This window comes from Suillus plorans (genome assembly GCF_016647745.1).
Source record: "Suillus plorans strain S12 chromosome Unknown HD556scaffold_10, whole genome shotgun sequence".
Taxonomy (NCBI): domain Eukaryota; kingdom Fungi; phylum Basidiomycota; class Agaricomycetes; order Boletales; family Suillaceae; genus Suillus; species Suillus plorans.
Window position 1 is genome coordinate 618,980 of NW_024537394.1, and position 21,915 is coordinate 640,894.

General features: G+C 50.1%; 4 protein-coding genes across 4 annotated transcripts; 3 read left to right on the plus strand and 1 right to left on the minus strand.

Moving 5' to 3' along the window:
* Positions 1-4,666: 4,666 nt before the first annotated feature.
* On the plus strand, positions 4,667-7,886 carry HD556DRAFT_1230889 (uncharacterized protein; the record flags this gene model as incomplete). The annotated part of the gene is made up of 8 exons (XM_041297380.1): positions 4,667-5,616; positions 5,664-5,860; positions 5,927-6,115; positions 6,166-6,348; positions 6,396-6,541; positions 6,589-7,222; positions 7,268-7,673; positions 7,718-7,886. 8 exons carry the CDS (start codon positions 4,667-4,669, stop codon positions 7,884-7,886), a joined length of 2,874 nt encoding a protein of 957 aa, XP_041164090.1.
* A 116-nt stretch (positions 7,887-8,002) lies between these two features.
* On the minus strand, positions 8,003-8,716 carry HD556DRAFT_1231267 (uncharacterized protein; the record flags this gene model as incomplete). Its single annotated transcript, XM_041297416.1, has 2 exons — positions 8,003-8,485; positions 8,537-8,716. Coding segments are annotated over 2 exons (663 nt in total), but the record flags the coding sequence as incomplete, so codon positions are not given.
* Positions 8,717-11,252: 2,536 nt separating this feature from the next.
* HD556DRAFT_72800 (FAD binding domain-containing protein) lies at positions 11,253-13,770 on the plus strand. Its single transcript, XM_041311441.1, has 12 exons — positions 11,253-11,427; positions 11,484-11,603; positions 11,659-11,817; positions 11,895-12,096; positions 12,159-12,265; positions 12,322-12,353; positions 12,409-12,585; positions 12,643-12,698; positions 12,752-12,761; positions 12,814-12,838; positions 12,890-12,916; positions 12,968-13,770. The coding sequence occupies exons 1-12, from the start codon at positions 11,398-11,400 to the stop codon at positions 13,652-13,654; spliced, it is 1,632 nt and encodes a 543-aa protein (XP_041164092.1). The 5' UTR covers positions 11,253-11,397; the 3' UTR covers positions 13,655-13,770.
* Positions 13,771-16,778: 3,008 nt separating this feature from the next.
* Positions 16,779-20,774, plus strand: HD556DRAFT_1230823 (CHAT domain-containing protein; the record flags this gene model as incomplete). The annotated part of the gene is made up of 2 exons (XM_041297376.1): positions 16,779-18,888; positions 19,171-20,774. The coding sequence occupies 2 exons, from the start codon at positions 16,779-16,781 to the stop codon at positions 20,772-20,774; spliced, it is 3,714 nt and encodes a 1,237-aa protein (XP_041164093.1).
* Positions 20,775-21,915: the final 1,141 nt, after the last annotated feature.

Consider the following 21,915-nt stretch of genomic DNA (forward strand, 5'->3'; position numbering starts at 1 on the left):
AGTGTGCCCCTTCAAGGGCTCACCCAATGGCTCTCCCGTCGCTGCATTCCACAGCCGCACAGTGTTATCCCATGAACCAGACGCGATGCGAGTACCATCCGGTGAGAACGAGACTGAGTAAACCGCGCCAGTGTGCCCCTTCAAGGGCTCACCCAATGGCTCTCCCGTCGCTGCATTCCACAGCCGCACAGTGTAATCCGATGAACCAGACGCGATGCGAGTACCATCCGGTGAGAACGAGACTGACCAAACCGCGCCAGTGTGCCCCTTCAAGGGCTCACCCAATGGCTCTCCCGTCGCTGCATTCCACAGCCGCACAGTGTTATCCAATGAACCAGACGCGATGCGAGTACCATCCGGTGAGAACGAGACTGACATAACCGCGCCAGTGTGCCCCTTCAAGGGCTCACCCAATGGCTCTCCCGTCGCTGCATTCCACAGCCGCACAGTGTTATCCGATGAACCAGACGCGATGCGAGTACCATCCGGTGAGAACGAGACTGAGTTAACCGCGCCAGTGTGCCCCTTCAAGGGCTTACCCAATGGCTCTCCTGTCGCTGCATTCCACAGCCGCACAGTGTTATCCTCCGAACCAGACGCGATGCGAGTACCATCCGGTGAGAACGAGACTGAGTAAACCGCGCCAGTGTGCCCCTTCAAGGGCTCACCCAATGGCTCTCCCGTCGCTGCATTCCACAGCCGCACAGTGTAATCCGATGAACCAGACGCGATGCGAGTACCATCCGGTGAGAACGAGACTGAGTAAACCGCGCCAGTGTGCCCCTTCAAGGGCTCACCCAATGGCTCTCCCGTCGCTGCATTCCACAGCCGCACAGTGTTATCCAATGAACCAGACGCGATGCGAGTACCATCCGGTGAGAACGAGACTGAGTAAACCGCGCCAGTGTGCCCCTTCAAGGGCTCACCCAATGGCTCTCCCGTCGCTGCATTCCACAGCCGCACAGTGTAATCCGATGAACCAGACGCGATGCGAGTACCATCCGGTGAGAACGAGACTGACATAACCGCGCCAGTGTGCCCCTTCAAGGGCTCACCCAATGGCTCTCCCGTCGCTGCATTCCACAGCCGCACAGTGTTATCCGATGAACCAGACGCGATGCGAGTACCATCCGGTGAGAACGAGACTGACATAACCGCGCCAGTGTGCCCCTTCAAGGGCTTACCCAATGGCTCTCCTGTCGCTGCATTCCACAGCCGCACAGTGTTATCCGATGAACCAGACGCGATGCGAGTACCATCCGGTGAGAACGAGACTGACCAAACCGCGCCAGTGTGCCCCCTCATTATGGCCTCAACGACCGTCCACTTCAAATCCCGGCCGGATGCCAGACGAAGGCTATTCGGAAACCTAGCCGTAAATTTGGTAGCGATGGTACAGTTGACGGGAGAGAACGGGAGCGCTGATAAATACAGATGGGGTGTGCTGTGCAAAATCATCCCGCCAAACACTTGCATGAATCTTTGTACATCGATCGTGGCGGACCGCACATGTTCGTATCCAGAATGGCCCTGTATTTGTTTATGAGCTGTTCGTCTGACATTGCTTTGTAGGCATGTGCTCACCTGCAACCACTTGGCAACGAGTGGAAGCACAGCAACTGCACCACTGATTGCACTGAGAAGTCCGAGTGCTTCGATCCAGAACATCAGTCTCTCGTCGTCGAAGAGTGATCTTATTTCCCTTGCTAGCTCATCGTCAAAGTCCGTTTTCTGGATGTGCGTAGCCCAATATCGACAGGAATAGGAGAGATGTAGGGAAATGGATGTTTTCACTCGTTGAGGCAGCTCCGTGTCTTGGGAATTAGGGAGGTAAGATGACCTCAAACCACAGATGTTGAAGCGAAGGCCTTGTTCCATCGCTCGTAGCGACGCAAATGCAAGGTCGCGTTGTACCTTGGACACTTCGACGAAAAAGTCTCCGCTGGATGACTTGTCTGTCAGGAAGTCGTGGAAAGATGCGTGAAGGGGTCGGATGGGAGTACACGAATCGGTGGTGCCGCTGAGGAGGGATCCCATATGCTTGATGATGTCCATGTTGTCGTGCTTGCTTCGGTCTGGAAAGTATTTCCGCATGATATTGAGGGAATTGAAAGGGAGTGGTTCGGCTGTGCCGAGTATTTGTCCCATCACGGAGCGAAACCCTGCTAATGCTTCTTCGTACTGCTCGTCATCGTCATATCGATCCCTTCTCATAATTTCTTTCAAAATGACCAGATACATATCGTACAACAGGTTTTTCTTCTTTCCGGTACTGCGGTTCACGAGAGCATCGAAGCGATCCATTCGGCGTACACCTGGAGGGGGATTTTTGATGTATTCGCAGGCGAGACGCGCCCACTCAAAGAGTCCGTCGGATTTTGCAGCGAGCGTTGCAAGATGGTTGTCCTGAAATTTTGATAGATCTTTCAGCTCCCCAGATACGAAGGCGTGAATGTCGCGCTCCGCGACATCTAATGGAATAGCGTCCATGGACAACCGTAGGATATGATCAGCGCCTTCAAACCCCTCTTCGATATCATGGAGTGGGCGAGAGGTGATAAGGATCCGAAAGTTGGAAGGGAGTTCGGTGATTTGGGGAAGTCCTTTGTTCTGAAGTTTACCCGCAAGTATGCGGAGAAGGTCCTGCCGCGTCTCTGCTCCGCCGCTCTCGTCCAGCGCATCGATCACGATCAAGACAGGTCCTACGCTTGACCCAGGGAACTTCTTCAACGGTTCCATGAGAAGCTTGCGCCACTGCTGAATGATGTCCGTCGTATTCTTGAGCGAGGTCGCATTCTTGACCGCATTTGCCAGCGCTCGTTTCATCCCCGGATCACGATCAGCAAGATCGCGCGCGATGGTGGAGAAAATCTTTTCATGGCGACGGTCTGCTTCTCTGTGTCGATCGAAACAAAAACATGAACCGAGACCTCCCGTTTCCTCGAACCAGTTGGCGATCGTGTGCGCGATGGCTGATTTACCCTTGCCTGCAGGGCCAGATAGCCACATCACGCGTTTGGCAGCATCTCCACTGTCGTTGATCCAATCCGTAATCTGGGAAAGAATCTCCTTGCGCGTCCCTGGTAGGCACTGTTTCATGGTATTTAATCCCGCTCCCGCTGCATAAGTCATGCCGTTGAGATCGAGCGTTTCACCTTTAGGAGCATGAATGCATCTACAAGAACAAGTACGTATGAATCCTTACCCGCGAACTGGACAAAGATAGCCACGTCCTGATGTGCTTGATCCCGGAATTGCTGCATAAGGCCGTCCAAGGCGGCGTTGTACCGCATGATGATATCATCCGTTTCCTTGATGATGTTTTTACCGACCCTCTTCCCTATTATTATAGTAAGTATCAGATTCATGTGCGAGTACGATAGTCCGACGACTCACAGAAGCTCTTCGTCTCCGAGTATTCCCTGATGAAGCGGGCGCACTCGAGAGTCTGCTGAGCAATCTTTCCGATGACATCATGCATCGATTCAACCCTGGAAAGATTCTCGTCTCTGGTGATGAAGCCATAGACTTCATCTAATTTCTGGAGAAGACGATCCACCGACTTGTCGCGCTCCGCTTGAGCAAGAATAATCTGCAAGGAATCACGACTTCTGAGTGAGAGGCAGATCTCCGGGCAACATAGAACGTACTTTGGCTGCAGCAGAAAGCACGCCTAATGCCATCTTTGCATATGGATGCACCTATAACCTGATTAGTTCGCTACCAATTAAGGGGAGCATCCCATACATCTGCGATCTTCTCGATGACGCTGTCAAAAATTTTCAGGGGTTGGAGGTAATTGGTCTGGAAATCATCTGCAGCAGCGAGACCAGCTGAGGCATTCGCGGCGGCGGATGTCACAGACTTCGCGCGCGCCCCGAATGTTTTCACATGTTCTGAAGCCTCGTGGGCATCCTGAAGTTCAGCACCAGCTGATTTGGGACCAGGGGTTTCCTCGACGCGAGAGGAGATGTCGGGAACCTGCTCAACCAACAAAAATTAGAGACGAGAACCATATAATTCGATGCAAGTACCTTCGAAGCGGGTTCTCCGGATGTGCCTTGGCTGCTGGGATTTTCAGCTGTGGTGGGATGCTTGTCGTCCGTGAAAGGAAGCGTATGTGGCGTGTCCTGGGCGCCTCGGTTAAAAAAATTGAACTGGGATTACGAATTCGAGCACCTACTTCGATGTTCTGATTCAACGAAGTATCTTGAAGGTTCGCATTCTGTACCGCGGGAATGCGGCTGCGGGAAGCCTTGGAGAGTTTCTGCACACACAGCACAAACGCGAAAAATATGAACCTGCTACAATTTCGTAGATTCTCAGATTCCCGTACAATTTCTTGACATTTTCCCACTCAAAAAATACCAGTCTGTAAAATCTTGGAGAATCTCAAAATCATCCGCCATTTCCTGGCTGGTAAATCCTAGCACAATCACATTGTAACGCACATGACTATACACACGCGCGCGCGCTCAATTTGACTAAGTCCCAACTCCTATATATCCACTGCCATCATCTTTCGAGCTCTGCACCCATGTCAGCGCAAGAACGTCGGCACAGGTGCACCTGCGCACGTTGCTCACAACATCCGGATGGATTCGCATACCAGACAAGACAAGTCATCTCGAAACATGTCAAGAAATGGCCCTCGGTCCCTCTGCAAATGTTGGATGTAAACGCTAACACCAACTTGAATGCGAGTGCGAGTACCAACCATCGAGAGAGATTGGAGATACAACCAGCCCCACTCCGAGTCAGAGATAACGAGCCTGAGTATGACTTCAATTTCCAGGACGACCAACCTGCAGGAGAGCAAGATCATTACCCTGTCGAACGTCGAGCACCCAACCACCAACCCCTCCAAGACTATAATTTCCGTCCAGTTCCATGGCCTGATGTACGAATTCCTGGCAGTGACCAGGATCAGGAGGACCGGCCATCTCTTGTTCCGAGAGCCTTCAATGAGCGGCCAGGTGTCCGTCTTGCATATCTTAACACGGTGATAGGCAACGTCTTTGGGAAACAGAGCATCCAAGCTGCAACAGATGCCCTCAATAATCAGCTCAATTGTATGCTTCTCGAAGGTGTATTACCCGAACATCCGCGACCTGTCCGTCATCTCCTGAGTGCGAAACGTCGACTTGGCATCGATCCTGACCAATGGATCACCCAGTATGCCATATGCCCCGAGTGCTGGAAGCATCTCACCCCCAATCAACTCAAAGAGCTTGCATCCCCCGAGTGTACTGTTCTGGACTGCCCAGGAATATTATACGATGAATGTACAGATGCAAAAGGCAAGCGTATCCGAATTACGAGAAAAATCATGCCGCACGTATCCCTGATAGGAAGCCTTCGACGGATGTTCATGCGACCTGGTTTTGCAAAATCAATTCGAGACAGCCGACAAGACCAGCCACGACGAAATGATGATGATGACTATGTCATGATGGACATTCATGATGGCACACTATGGCATGAACTCGAGACGAACACTGTCCGCGAGACTGGTGAATTGGGTACTGTCCGCGACCGTCCTCAAGATAATGGACCGACAGCGACGAAGCTTACTGAACATCGATATGGCCTGCATTTGACCTTGAATATTGACTGGTGAGGTCTTATTGCACGTCCTGAGCACTTATTTAGATGTTATGTAGGATGGGTATACTGGAAAACCGGCCCCACTCTAGCGGTCCCATCTATTATGCCATAAACGACCTTCCACGAGATCAGCGATTCCTGCAGGTCAACGTCATATGTGCTGCGATTATGCCAGGTCCAAAGGAGCCAAACATACAGCAAATCAATCATTGCTTGGAGCCCTCCACTCGTGAGCTGATGGACCTCAAGAATGGTATGCAGTATTCATAACTCGTCGTTGATGGTCGTGCACTCACTTGTATTGTGTTATTATACCCAGGTGTAAAAATGAACGTTTATGGAGAAGAAGAAGAAGTAGATGTGTTTGCGGATAACGAGGTCCTTGCCTGTGATATGCCGGCTTCACACAAGTGCAACGGAACAGCTGGCCACAGTCATGACTTCCATCCGTGCGCGTTTTGCGATGCTGATGTTGTCAAGATTAACACGCCGGATGGTTACAATGACAGTAAGTGAACACTAGCTGTATTTTTCATGTGAATGATACATGGTGGATAGCATGGTCTGCAAAGGACGATTTTCATATGCTCCGTCAGAGTTTCTACTCCAGGGATGCAGGTCCCGCTCGCCGAGAAGCAATCTTGAGGGATCATGGTGTTAGATGGTCCATTCTCAACCTACTCTCTGGCTGGTTACCATCGAAGAAGTCAGTGCTCGACTTCATGCACTGTATCTTCCTTGGTAAGTGTTTGCTTTTTGCGAGCACTAGCACTGATGACCTGTTGAAGGCATCATATCACATCTATTCATGCGTGTACTGTTTGGTGGATACATGCTATCAGGAATGGGTGGTAACGAGTCACCAAAACGCCGTTTCGAAGACATTGTGAATGCTGTTAGATGGCCCAGTCACGTCACTCGATTGCCAAAAAATGTATTGTTGCCCACTGAGATTGTTGATTTATACTTATTCTTGGTTAGCTAGGTGAAAATCAATCACTCAAGAAGGCAGATGAGTGGCGTCGTATTCTAACAATCACTCCGGTCATTCTCTGGTGGTCTTGGAGGGATGCTAATGACGAGATACCGAACACAGAGCCTCCTCTTCCACCCAACACTGTTGCCCCGGATTTCTCACGTAACCGTCGCTCGCTGTATCATGCCATACTTCATCTTTGCATGGGAGTCCGCATTCTCGCATCCCGCTCCATCTCAATGGCTCAGGCTCGCACCGGTCAGAGCTTCTTAGCCCACTACTGTTTAGAATGTCTGCAGCTTCGCATTCCACTTACCATCAATCACCAAGCTTCGATGCATACAGCTGAAATGATCAAGAAATGTGGTCCTGTATATGCCTGGTGGCTCTTTGCATTCGAGCGGTTCAACGGCATGTTGGAACGTGTTCACCATAATGGTCACGATGGAGGGCGAATTGAACTCACTCTCTTACGGAACTGGGTCCAAACTCATCTCATTTACGAATACCTCCTGGCTCTTCCTGCTGACACTCATTCATTCGAACGAGACCAAATTAACCGCATTATCAAGGTACAAGCCCAAGACCGCGGAAGTATGATGACACAGATAGCAGTTTATCAGAGCGAAGCTGCTGAAGGTATGTGCCCATCATTTGTATGATTTGACATTCACATTCCATCAGACAATGTCAGGTTACCACTCCGTAATGCGAAATTGATCAATCTTCGTGCATATGGTTCACCTCCAGGAACATTCTATCTCATTCTTCTCCAGTACTTTCACTCTCTGTGGCCCGACCTTAATCTTGTTAGTGACTTATCCTGTGATGATGGCACCCCCTTCCGTGCAAACAAGGTAGCTCGTGCACTCACCTACATTCGTAAAGATGGGATTCGCTATGGCTGTACCATGAATCGACGCACGCAGGCCGACTCCTTTGCATTTATATCTCAAGGTAGAGTCCGTGTCCCTGTACAAATAACAGCACTATTTGTCGTTGGGGTCCTCGACACCATTCCTCACGTTTGTGCCGTTGTACGAAGATTAGTATCTGATGATGACATTCCTGCAATGCCATGGGACCTCTAGTAAGTCTTCCTGTTATGAGATACAAATATTCATCTGTCTTCAGCGCATCAACACTCGGTATCCATGTCTCCTACACTGAACTCGGCCCTCAAGAAGTTATTCCGGTCTCACGGATTGAGTGCCCACTGGCATTGATTCCAGTGTACTCGAACATCATCAAAAAGGATCTGTGGATTACCATCTCGTTTGACCATGTAAGTTACAAACTATGATAGCTCTAGTAGGATAACGGTCTCAAAAAATCTGCAGGCAGGAAACGAGCCTGAAGACTATTTAGAAGACGAAGATGGAGAGTAGATACCAACTTGGTACGCACTTTTCTGCACATCTAGTAGTCACTGAACTCATCATCTGACTCCGCAGCTGGAGGCAGCTCACGAGCTGTGCTAGTACTCGCTACTGGCTGTGCTGGAGCAGGCATGATACTCTCTCGGATCTTTGATTTGCCTTTACCTTTCTTTGTCCCATTTTCCTTCTTCTTCGCCTCCATCTCCTCAATTTTCACGCGCTTCTTTGACGCAATCAGCCTCTTCTGTTCCTTGACTCGCTTCTGGCCTGCCACCATCTCCTCAGGATCTTTTGGATCTCCCCATGCACGTCCATTGTCCAGGATATAACTAGGTGAGTCGTACTTCTTGTTTTCTTCTTTTGCGAGCCACTCTGCTGATACCATCCATCGGCGCGCTCGATTTTCGATTTTCTTGGCAGCTAAGATAGGAAGCTCTTTTGGATCGCCTTTCACACGAGCAGTGAAGCGAGGAGGTGGTTGTGGATCCACAGCCTCGTCAACAGCAGCCAAGAACCTCGACATCTACAGTTTTCATCAGTGAGTGTTAGTTTCGGTAGTTGTTGTGATACTCACAACACCACTTCGATATGTTCCAGCATGCGATATAAAGCGTCCTGTCTTTTGCCCCTGCTCATTCACTTCATCCTCATCCTGCGACATCAAGGACTCTGTGAGCGCTGCTCGATACTTCTCGTCCCTGAACTCTGACTCCTTTGGCAGATTCTCATATTTTCGGATACGCACTTCAAGTTTCTAAGGTACCCAGGTGAGTTTTAGTTTTATTAACATTTGACAGTCTAAATGACTTACACCTCTGGCACGACTTTGTAGTTTTGATCGTGAAATCACTGTTACGATGACAGCCTCAGCCTCGGGCCCAGGAGGAGCACTTTCAACTGTGTCTGAGGCAGCTGTGAGGGGCGCCATCAAGTTTCTGGACAACTTGCCAGCCTTCCGCAAATTCTTCTGGAGGTCCTGATATTTCTTAACGACACGCGCACGCAAGTCCTCATCGCTGATATCACGAAGAGCAGGACCGCTGCCAGCGCAAACGGTAGCACCATGTTGGCGCATGTAAGCAATAATGCGCAGGACATTGGCATGATTATCAGTATGCTGATGAGATTCAGCCCAGCGAAACCGCATCAAGCGCTCCTTTGTGGCAGGATCGAGTGGCCAATTGTCATCATCACTTGGATATGGGGGGAGAACATTGATGGTAAGCTTTGCAATTCCCATTAACATCTGAAACACAGTCCGAACAACGGCCTGGATGATGGCTGATTACTATGGCACCCCTTGTAGATTCAGTGATCCGCTCACCTTTAGACCATTGTCTCCAAATGCAATGGCACTCTTTTCAAGCTTCTCGACATCTTTCTCAAACTCTTCGTCGGTCTCTGCTTCAGCCATGTCTCCCACATCATCACGACTCTTACTCGCAAGCAAGCTGGCCAGTTTTGCCTCGAACTTTTCCTCCATATCCTTGATCTGAGCCTTCAGCTCCGTCTTTGCGGCCTCAATCTGCTGAACACATCTAGTCTCCACTGCACGTAGTTCATTTGCATGTCGTAGCTCCAAGTCCTCTGCATGGGCCAGCCGGCGGTTGAAACTGGTCATCTCACTCAAAACCTGAGAGATTTTCATCGACTTTGGTGGACCGCTAGTGTTCTGTGCTGAGCTGGTGCTTGTTCCGACACCCCCTGGAGCTGTATTAAGTCGGGGATCTATGATGGGAACAACTGACGCTGGCCGCTGGAACTCATGCGAAGACGGCCCTGGTGTCAGCGCTGGGACAGACATTGGACGACCATCCGGCATTCCTGTAGGGCCACCTGGGTACATGGCTCTTTCCGTTTCATGTGCACCAACCATTCCACCATACGCATGGCCTGTTGGTGTGCTGAGATGGCCATACAGGGGAGGGGGAGGGGGAGGGGGAGGATTGAAGTTGAAGTTATACTCAGGGTTCGACATTGGACGTTGTGGTGGGGAGTTAGACGCGTCGTTCCACTCAATCAGCTCGTCACCCTTATGTGCTATAGGTCTAGCATCATTCTTCCTTATAATTGAGCCTGCTGCACACAAATTCGAGTTGCTCTGTGATTTAAACCTATTGTCGAAGCGTGATTGTTGCGCAGTTTCTATGAATGGAAATATTGCGTGAATTCTGGGGAAATTGTAAGGTAAAAATGTGTTACATTGCGGGCAAAGTGTGTAATAGTTGGCAAATGGCTCGATGAGAGAATGTACCACGAAACTTCGTGATAATGTGGTGTATTTTTACACTTCACCCACATTTTAACCGCATCGTAATTCGTGCGTTTGTGCTGTGACAATGTCAGTCACATTCAGAATCAGGAAACCTGGCAATCTACCTACAGAAAGTTTCTTGGCGCCTTTCGCAAATTTCCGAAAAGTCTGCTCAACTCGACTGCGGGGTCGGCTCTGGGCGAAGAAAGCGTCAGAAGCACCCATGAGCGCTCATCCACAGTAAGCCCTTGAGACTACATACCGAGCTTTCACGAACGGTTGCCTCGCAGGCTTCTGGAGGAGGATCTGGCCTATGGTCTCTATTCATCACGAGTAGGCGATTACTGTAAGCGAAGTGAGGGTGCAAGAAGTAGGTGGGAGAAAAGAGAGAACCTCTGGCATGAGCTGAATACCCTTGACCAAACTTAAAGCATGGCCAACACGTTGACCGGCTTCTTGAGGCGCCAATCATGATTGATCGGCCATAGCCCATTGCCGAAGGGAGCACCATAGATCTACATAATCATTCAGCACACTTACTGGTGCACTGGGGAAGCGAGAGAAATGGTTGGTTGTTGTGGGAAATAGTTTGAAGGTCGTGACTGAGTTCATTGGGGAATGCGTTGGCAAAGAGTTTGGAGAGGGAGATGCAAGACTTTCGATAGGCTTTTCATGAAGGGACGTTAAGGTTTTGTAGGCATTGAGCAACAAAAGGGTAGTGAATTCAATCAGGATCTACAAAAGTAGATAGGTTTACAAGCGAGCAGCAACTAGGCATACAAGTGGAATTCAAGGTGCACGCGGGTGTCATCGAATGGTTGTTGAAGTGGTGGAAATGACATCAAAGCAGGGACAACGAGAGTAAGATGAAGCAGCGGTAGCAATGAGATATATACAAAGGCAGAGAGAAGTGAAATCTGAAGGAATGCAGTAGAGATAGACCATCCAGTAGCTAGTACGTAGTACGTACTATCATGATGTTGTGACGAAGTTGAAATTTGAAAGTCTGTAGCTTAGTAAGCCTCACCACGTTTCTGGGATGTAACGCCGGCGGTTCCTTTCTATCAGCTGCGGCACTGATACGGGATGCACAGCAAGTTGGACGTATGGTTACCGGCTGTCCCCTATATTATAAGACGTGAATGTTCATTATTATAATGATTCTGATCTGAACTCTACGCATGAATTCTACTCGTCCTCCCGTGCTAGTCGTAAGTGAACCGCATATCATGGATGGTTGCCCCTCAGCTTAGTTCCTCTTTCTTAGGTAGGCGCTGGGCCAGCAGGTCTGGTAGCAGCGTTAACCCTCCTCCAGAACGGCATACCAGTTCGTATCATTGACAAAGATCCCAACCCTCGAATCGGACAGCGTGGTCCTGGAATCTGGGTGTGTCATGAAACCACTTCTCTAATTTCCTAGTCTCATTTGATGCATGATCTAGCCACGCTCCTTCGAACTCTTCAACTTTCTGAATGTTCCAGAAGTCAACGAGTTGGCGAAACCCGTTTCCACACACCGTTCCTACAAGCCCGGGACAATGGAAGTCGCGATAGAATCGTTGATGATACCCCATGCGGAACCTACCCCTGCGATACCATTCGTACGTATCATGCAGAACCTTCCGGCATCGCCTCTCAAGCAGCTATGCTGATGAATCACGATTTTTTTGTACTTTAGCACACTCCAAAGCTAATAGGTCAACAACTCTTAGATGTGATTCTGCGACGTCACCTAGAGAATTTCTCGTGCTCTATCGAGATGGGCACCGAACTGCGTTCGTTTGAGCAGTCCGATGAAGGTGTCACGGCTGTTCTAGCAAAGAACGGCATATTGGAGATTTTCGATACCAAGTGGATTGTTGGCGCTGATGGTGCTAAAGGTGAGTTGCGATCAAATCCAAATGCTGGAGGATAAGTCTGAGTACTGAGTTATGGTTTGCAGGCATAGTGCGCAAACAGCTTGGGCTTACATTCTTAGGCGAGACTAGAGACGATATCCGAATGGTCATGGGAGATATTCGTTTACATGGCGTTGGTCTTGACAGAGTGGTGCGTCCAATTTCTACTTGCTCCATGAAGGAGTGCTCCTTATATTGTCTTGAAAGTATTGGCACCGGTTTGGGACCTTTAAGCGAGGGTATGTCCAGTCTCTGCTCTTAAAGGTTGCGGATGTGTATATTGACGCTGCACAGCGTCTCATTGCGTCCAACAGACGAAATTGGCGAGGATGGCTGGCAATTTGTCATCATGGACAATGATCTAGACACGACAAGGGTCGCTCAGAGCGAGGAGCTGATCTTCGAGACTATCACATCAGTGATACCTACTGAGATTACGTTCAACAAGCTCGTCTGGGTGAGCGAGTTCAGGTGTGTTTTATCGTGTTGCACAGATGCGTTTTAAATGTTCATTTTTTTTTACTTTAGGGCCAACATCCGCATGGTAAACAAGTTCAGCAAGGGCCGAGTTTTTGTTGCGGGGGGTATGTGGTTCTATCTTTGAATGATGTACTTGTGCTGATGGAAGTCTACGTAGATGCTGCTCAGTATGTCTATCTTTGAGCGCTTTCTTGCCAAACTGATTCTGGCACGTTTCAGCGTCCACAGTCCAACCGGTGGTCAGGTGTGTGCCTTCTGATCGAATTCCAATGCCTACTCATACATCTATGAATAGGGACTCAATTCAAGTATACAAGATGCTGTAAGTCTTGCAATTGCAGTACGTATTATGACACCACTGACCGTATACCAGTTCAATCTAGGTTGGAAACTTGCGCTCGTCGAGAAAGGCCTCGCCGACAAGTCTCTTCTTGAGACGTATAATGCCGAGCGTCTGCCTGTGATCTCCGAGATGCTTGAGATGACCACCACGATTCTGAACCGTGTAGTACAGACGGGCAGCATGACCGCAGTACGAAGCCCTATCCTTTTCATGCTTGGGATCAATTACCGATTCAGCGACATCGTTCTCGACGAGTTTGCAATTCCAGGGAAGCCTATCAATGCGTACGGGGAGCTTGACGAGGAACATTTAGAGGCTGGAGACCGGGCACCTGATGCACCAAATCTGGTCCAGGTGGGAGGTGGAAAATCCGACGTGAAGACACTTTTTAGTCTCTACAGACCCTGGTATCACACCGTACTTGTGTTCGCACCGAGCCATGCAGATGCTGCCCCGATTTTGGGTGCGCTGGAGGCATATGACACAAGCGTTGTGCGATCGGCAGTCGTTCTGCCTTCATCCGCATCAGGGACGTCTGTTGCATCCCCTGCTGATCTCGTTTTTGTTGATCAGGAGGGCTATGCTCATTCGGCTTACCTCGTGGAAGTTGGCCAGACGAGGGTGTTTGTGATACGACCGGACGGAGTGATCGGGGCGATCGTACATGGTACAGAAGGCGTGAAGAAGTATTTCTCCGGAATATTTTTGGATGTTTAGTGGTCTGTTTTTTTGGCTTATAAGTTATATTCTTACATCTCAATTTATTTGTATCTTACAACCAATGTAGTTATTAAGTAGCGTAGAGGTCAAGGCGTTACTTGTTGGGGAGCACTTCAAATCTGGACCAACGTAGTCGAATCCTTTTCACTACTGATTAGTAACATCGATGACCGTGTTACCCACTAGTTCTATAGTGTAGGATTCCAATGAGGATGGGTTTAAGAAGGGATTAACGAACGAGAAAAGTCGAACCAGTTGAACCTGGAGTTGCGAAGCTAGAACCTGATGTGAACCATGAGCATACCACTAGAAGCAGGGTTGTGAACGCTGTTAGGAAAGGTGATCGCATAAGTCTTGGATAAAACATAGATATGAAAGCGAAAACTCCGTTGTCGCAGAAATAGTCAAGAGCTTGAGACCGGATAAGAGAGAATTTTGGCTCCATCCGGCGCACACAAATCTTGGGAGTCGGTGGGGCGAACAGGTGATATATGTGCCTGCGCTCAAGTAGGTTATATGACGATGGGCTGGAGTGGCTGCTAAACACAAGACAGCACAATGCTCACTAGGCCATCCAGGATAAATAGTATTCGAAGGCCTGGATAGAGCAACTGCACTATCGCAATCAAATGCGAAGGATACATTCTAGAAATTGTGGAGAGTCGGACGCATGTACGCAGTGCAGAAGCAGTGGGAGGGTGTACGACCGAGGAAGGCGGTTATGACAACAAGGACATCCTTGCTGCAACGGTGATGGCAAAATGTCTCGTGCCTACGATACTCGCACCTCTGCACCTTAGGAAAAGATACTCACGATTCCTCCTCGACCGTGCCTATAAGATGTCACAGCACATGTCCAACGCCCTTCAAGTTTTTGAAGATCATCAAGAGCCCGTAAACGCAGTCGCAGTGCTCCCTGATAAGCGACGAATGGTTACGGGGCTCATTGTGCAGGGTGACCATGTAGTATTAGGTTTTGACGAACTTCTATTACATAATTGGCCGGCCGGCTCCGACATGCGTTCTCACACAACATGTTGTCTGTTAGGATGGACGGCCATATCCAGGCAGTGCGCCTTCGCAATAGTGGAGTGCCCTGCTCTTCTTTAGGGGCCTTGCGGCCTTCTTATTTCGGTTGCTTTAATCAATATCTCGCTCTTACAACGTGCCTCTGCTGTACAACCCTAACGCCCACTGTTGAAATGAGGCTATGGGTGGCTCGATATCCTGCGAGTTGCTTCTGTTCTGTCGAATTTGCACGTTCAAGTAGATGGACCATGTGCATGCTGTGGCTCCCTCTTTTATAATCCATTAGGACTCTACAGGTACTGCAGTATTTTGTAACCTCCAGTACACACATCTCACTCAAGTGTTAATTTGAATTCATCCCTCAGCCATCATTATGGCCCATCGCCGGCGTGTTAGCTTCGAGTCTTCAAGCTCATCAGAATCAGACTCTGATTCAGACTTTTCTTCAGCATCATCGCGTAAAACTTCCCCGACTTCTCCGGTAGAGGAATATACTCTCAGTACCGAGCCCTTCAAAAAAGAAAAACGTGAGCGTAAGTCGTCAGGCAATCATGACGACAACAAGACAAAGGTATCAAAAGGTGCACAATCGTAGGTCATTGTGTTGTATAGCGCAGGTATGGGCTCAATCTTGCATGTTTTAGACAAAAACAAGACAAGTGTGTATATGAAGCACTGGTGATCTAAATGCCTGACAAGTGCGTATTGTTCAGTGAGGAGCCAAGCTACCCAGGACACACCCAGGGCGCAGGAGAGATACACCTCGGTGGAGTGCAACAAGTCGTCATTACTTGTATGTGTTATCTGTCTCCGCTCAGCTCGTATTGACGATTTCCCTCAAGCTATTCGCGCAACTGATCTCGCTCTTGGTCTTCGACGAATCCCCGCTGGCTTTCATGCGGTGGTCAAGGCTGACGGTGCTGAATACCAGACAAGCAATACATCTATACACGTAGACCAGGTTGTCGTCGAATGGCACGAGCGCATTCTTCTGTAAGTGGTCCTTAACCCCGTCTGTCTTGCAGGTGTTGAAAAAGACTCGAGGCCGTGCGATCCATCTTCTAAAGTTCGGGTCAGCGTGTATGCCTCATTTGAATTAGGTCCTATGCTCTGTCACGGAGAACTCCTCCGCACATTCGAGATCTCCGTCGGAGAATTACTGGATCGCAGCGAAAGGTCGCATCGTCAGTATTGTCTATGTCTATTGCACATAACGCCTCATGGATGCTAACAAGTATTATAGCCATAATCTTTCAGTCAAGGCAGGAGGACGTCGTATCCGCTTGTACTTCACTGTTCATGACGGTGGGGCAAGGACTTTCTGATCAAAACGACGGCGGAGTTCTTCGTTCCCTTACTATCGTGAGTGATCAATGCAGTCTGGCATTCTGATGCTGATTGCTGTAACGTGTAGCTTACATCTCACGATATGGATGCGTTAGCACTGAGTACAGATGCCGGTCATCGTCTTCTCGCACGATATCGCAGGACGCAGAACAGTACGGATCTGGACCAATCCGTAAATCACTTCGAACGGGCCTTGGATCTCTGTCCCGCGGATCACTCCTACCGCCCTGCGGCACTGTTTAATCTAGCCACCGCAAAGTTTATTAATTGCCAAGCTAACGCTTATCTCGACTTCGACATACCCATCTCTCTTTTTCAAGACGCACTTGATTTGCGTCCTACTGGTCATCCAGACCGACCCACCACCCAACTCCATCTTGCCATTTCTCTACTCTCTCGCTTTGTGAAACAGGGATTTCCAACAGATGCTCATACGGCTGAAGAGTTACTGAGCGAGGTACTTAATGTCTGCCACGCCAACAGCCATCTCTGCAGGGTAGCTGTGATGGTAATCGAAACATCCGCTCTGCGTGGATGCACGGATGCAAATGATCTTCAGCGGGAGCAGCCTGCCCCATCCATGCTTCCGTTATCGCCGAATCAACTTGTTCATCGAGCAGAGTGGTGTTTGCAGAGAGATGAACCGTGTGCCTTAGATGAAGTGATATCCCTTCATTATGATGCGCTGGGATACTACAACACCGGACATACTGACCGAGGTCAATTGCTAGTCAATCTGGCTTTAATGTTGCAAACTCGCTTCGAGCGTCGAGGCAATGACAAAGATTTGGATCAGGCCATTGCACTTCAGATAGAAGCGCTGGCCTTGCGCCCGGTCGGCCACACAGATCGGTCCGGGTCATTAAGTAATCTCGCCACTCAGCTCTCTTTCCGCTTCCACCACCGAGGCAATGATGAAGATTTGGATCAGGCTATCGCACTTCAGACGGAAGCGCTGGCCTTGCGCCCAGTCGGCCACACATGTCGGTTTGAGTCATTAAGTAATCTCGCCACTCAGCTCTCCTTCTGCTTCCACCACCGAGGTAATGACGAAGACTTGGATCAGGCTATCGCACTTCAGACGGAAGCGCTGGCCTTGTGCCCGGTCGGTCACACAGGTCGGTCCAAGTTATTAAATAACCTCGCGAATAAACTATCCTCCTGCTTTGACCACCGAGGCAACGACGAAGACTTGGATCAGGCTATCGCACTTCACAAGGAAGCACTGACCTTGCGCTCGGTCGGTCACATAGATTGGTCCAAGTCATTAAATAACCTCGCCAATCAACTCTCCTCCCGCTTTGACCACCGAGGTAACAACGAAGATTTGGATCAGTCTATCGCACTTTACAGGGATGCTCTGGCCTTGTGCCCAGTCGGTCATACAGATCGGTCCATGTCATTAAATAACCTTGCGACTCAACTCTCCTCTCGCTTCGACCACCGAGGCAACGGCAAAGACTTGGATCAGGCTATCGCACTTCAGACGGAAGCACTGGCCTTACGCCCGGTCGGCCACACAGGTCGGTCCATGTCATTAAATAACCTCGCGCTTCGACTCTCCTCCCGCTTTGACCACCGAGGCAACGACGAAGACTTAGATCAAGCCATCGCACTTTACAAGGAAGCGCTGGCCTTGTGCCCGGTCGGTCACACAGATCGGTCCGCGTCATTATGTAACCTCGCGACTCAACTCTCCTCCCGCTTCGACCACCGAGGCAACGGCGAAGACTTAGATCGGGCTATCGCACTTCACAGGGAAGCGCTGGCCTTGCGCCCGGTCGGTCACACAGATCGGTCCGCGTCATTATGTAACCTCGCGACTCAACTCTCCTCCCGCTTCGACCACCGAGGCAACAGCGAAGACTTAGATCGGGCTATCGCACTTCACAGGGAAGCGCTGGCCTTGCGCCCGGTCGGTCACACAGATCGGTCCATGTCATTAAATAACCTCGCGAATCAACTCTCCTCCCGCTTTAACCACCGAGGCAACGACGAAGACTTGGATCAGGCTATCACACTTCACAGGGAAGCGCTGGCCTTGCGCCCAGTTGGTCACACAAATCGGTCCATGTCATTAAATAACCTCGCGAATCAGCTCTCCTTCCGCTTCCACCACCGAGGCAACAATGAAGACTTAGATCAGGCTATCGCACTTTACAGGGACGCACTGGTCTTGCGCCCGGTCGGTCACACAGATCGGTCCATGTCGTTAAATAACCTCGCGCTTCGACTCTCCTCCCGCTTTGAGCACCGAGGCAATGACGAAGACTTGGATCAGGCTATCGCACTTCAGACGGAAGCGCTGGCCTTGTGCCCGGTCGGTCACACAGGTCGGTTCAAGTCATTAAGTAACCTCGCGACTCAACTCTCCTCCCGCTTTGATCACCGAGGCAATGATGAAGACTTGGATCAGGCTATCGCACTTTACAGGGACGCGCTGGCCTTGTGCCCGGTTGGTCACACAGATCGGTCCATGTTATTAAATAACCTTGCGAATCAACTCTCCTCCCGCTTTGAGCATCGAGGCAACGACGAAGACTTGGATCGGGCTATCGCACTTCACAGGGAAGCGCTGGCATTGCGTCCAGTCGGTCACACAGATCGGTCCATGTCATTAGATAACCTCGCGTCTCAACTCTCTTCCCGCTTTGAGCACCGAGGCGACGATGAAGATTTGGATCAGGCTATCCCACTTTACAGGGAAGCGCTGGCCTTGCGCCCGGTCGGTCACACAGGTCGGTCCGTGTCCTTAAATAACCTCACGCTTCGGCTCTCCTCCCGCTTTGATCACCGAGGCAACGACGAAGATTTGAATCAGGCTGTTGCGCTTCAGAGGGAAGCATTGGCCTTATGTCCTCTTAGTCACACAGATCGGTCCAGGTCATTGCATAACCTCGCAACCCAACTCTTCACCCGCTTTCACCACCAACACAATAGAGAAGACCTCGACGAGTCACGAGAGAGCCTACGCTGTGCATTGACTCTGTTGACACAACATGATCCTGGTCAATTACTATCCCATCAGTCGCTAGCTGAGGTCTATCTGTCGTTCCATCGTTCAGGCCTTGACGACACCGGCGCAGGTGAAGATACCGATAGTCTGGATGCTGCCATGCATCATCTCAAGGCAGCAGCAAACGTTGTCTCTGGAGGCTTGCTATCCCGCCTGCGAGCAAGTCTACTTTGGGTTCGTCGTGCTGATCAACACAGGCATGGTACTCAACTGAAGGCTTATGCGACTTCCATGCAACTTCTGGATGCTTACATGTCTAAGACGGCTTCTGTATCGTCTCGTCACAATATCATGAAGGACTTCCCAAGTACACTTGCCGTTGATGCTGCGTTGTGTGCTCTTGGTAGTGGCGATGTGTGTCGCGCTGTTGAATTGTTGGAACAAGGCAGGACCATCATCTGGACCCAGATGACACGACTCCGTACCCCTCTTGAGAGCCTCCATACTCACGGCGACCATGCAGTAGCCCTAATGAAGAGGTTCAGAGACCTCAGCACCCTCCTCGATAAACCTCCTGCGAACTATTCAGAAGGGACTCCAATAGTCAATGTGGAAGCAGAAGAAACTCGGTATAGACGTCTAGTAGAGGACTGGAATAGAGTTGTAGAAGAGATCCGGAAGATTGAGGGTTTCTCTCGCTTCCTCCTTCCCCCATTATTCTCTGAGCTTCAAGATGCAGCTCGTGATGGGCCTATCATCGTGCTTATCGCAAGCCAGTTGTCCTGCCACGCCATCATCATCCCGCACAAGCAACCCCCAGCTAACATTCAACTCCCTACCGATTTGCTGAAACTCGCCAAATTGGTGCTCGCACTCCAGCAGGCAGTTCGAAAAGAGGCCGATGCTAATGGGAAGCAAACAGCGCTGACAAAAGCTTTGAGAGAGTTGTGGGATGTCGTCGTCTGTCCAGTGGTCGAGAATCTGGATGTATTTGCACGACGAGGTTCCCGAATATGGTGGTGCCCGACGTCTCTATTCAATTTCTTGCTGTTGCATGCTGCTGGCGAGTATAGGGCAAAGGGAAAGTCCGTCTCGCAGCGGTATATCTCTTCATACACGCCCTCGCTCACCGCGCTGATCAAGGCTCGCGGAAGTCATAATAAGTCCCCGTCGGTGCCCTTCGTTGCTATCGGTCAGGATTGCCCAGCTGGTGCTTTATTCACTTTGGATGCTGTCGAGCCTGAGCTGGAATTGGTGCGAAGACTTTTGCCCCCTCCCCCAACTGTTTCTTTCTCCAAGATAACCAGTACTGATGCCACGAAATCGAGAGCACTGCGCGCATTGCGAGATAATACTTGGCTCCATCTCGCGTGTCATGGGACACAGCAAATTGACGAACCCTTCAAGTCGGCCTTTCTCATGCGCGACCAGCGGCTTTTGCTCCTCGATATCACAAAGATGGATCTGTCCCGGCATGAATTTGCATTTCTTTCTGCCTGTGAAACCGCGGTCGGTGTCGTTAGTACGCCCGATGAAGTGATACACCTAGCAGCCGGCCTGCAATTTGCTGGGGTCAACAGCGTCGTGGGGACATTGTGGAAGGTCACTGATAGTACCGTGCAACGCTTAGTAGAAGCATTCTACAAAAACTTTTGTGGGGATGGCCCAATGAACTCCAAACGAGCTGCCTGGGCCCTGCACCGAGCGGTCCAGTCGTTGGCTTGCGACACGGACAATACAATGCCTTTGGACCAGCGCATAGTGTTCGTGCATATTGGCATATGATCAATTCTGTGCGTCTTCCCACCTTGTTGATTAAAGCATTCTTGAGACAACCTGTTGTAGGACGTTGGACTGAAAGGACAAGTCTCAGCGTGTTGAGTAGAAACGCTATAACATTCATAATACCTGAAAGGACAAGTCTATAGTACGAACACAATGAGAAAGGGACAAAACGTAGAGACGGCGTGATACGTACCTCAGCGTGTTGAGTAGAAACGCTGAGGTGTAAACTAAGAGGGAAGGCGAGATTATAAACTATGTTACAGAGTCCGGGATGCCATAGTACGAGAAAGGAAATGATGACGAAGTAGAGAAGCGATGACGAAGTAGATTCCAACACACCCCCTCAACGAGGCATTCAACGTGAAACGAGCGCCAGCCCCGAACGATGCAAGACAAAGGCCGGACGCGGAAGAGCTTTTGTGAATATGTCGGCTGTATTTTGGTGAGTTGAAAGCCATATTGGCGTTATTATACCCTCCTCAATATGTCGTCTGATAAAGTGGTACCGAAGATCGATATGCTTCGTTCGGATGTGATTTGCGGCTTCTTTCGACAGAGCTATCGCGCCAGCATTATCTGCGAAGAGTTGTAGGGGCAAGGGCAGAGGGAAGTTAAGACATTGGAACAGAGATTTGAGCCATAGCCCGTCCTGCACTGCTGCGGTGAGCGCCATGTACTCTGCTTCAGTCGATGACAACGCTTGCGTCGTTTGCTTCTTGGCCGAGTGCGACACAGGACCACCGTTTAGGAACCACACATATCCGGAAATCGACACACGATCTTCCGGACAGGAGGCCCAATCGGAATCCGAGAAGCCACGAAGGGCAGCGTTGTTTCCAGCTCCCCCATAGTGCACGCGCAAGGTCACTGTGCCTGCAAGATAACGCAGGATGTGTTTGGCGGCTGCGTAGTGCCTAGGCTCGGGTTTCGAGTTGTGTTGCGCAAGTCGCATCATGGCCAAGGCGATGTCTGGCCGCGTGTACATTGCGAGGTAGAGAAGCTCGCCGATGAGCTTGCGAAATGCTGTAGGCAGATCCTCGACGTGGGGAAAGGCATCGTTTGGACGACCGAAAGGAAAAACGGGGTCCATTGGCAATGATACGGGGTTGCAGGCAGTCATTCCGTGTTCCTCAAGTAAGTG

Excerpts from the sequence above, each read along its gene's own strand:
- HD556DRAFT_72800 (XM_041311441.1), top strand. The coding sequence starts at position 11,398 with ATGAATTCTACTCGTCCTCCCGTGCTAGTC. Across the intron at positions 11,604-11,658 it reads AGCGTGGTCCTGGAATCTGG|CCACGCTCCTTCGAACTCTT; the intron begins GTGTGTCATGAA and ends TGCATGATCTAG. Across the intron at positions 12,917-12,967 it reads ATTCAAGTATACAAGATGCT|TTCAATCTAGGTTGGAAACT; the intron begins GTAAGTCTTGCA and ends ACCGTATACCAG.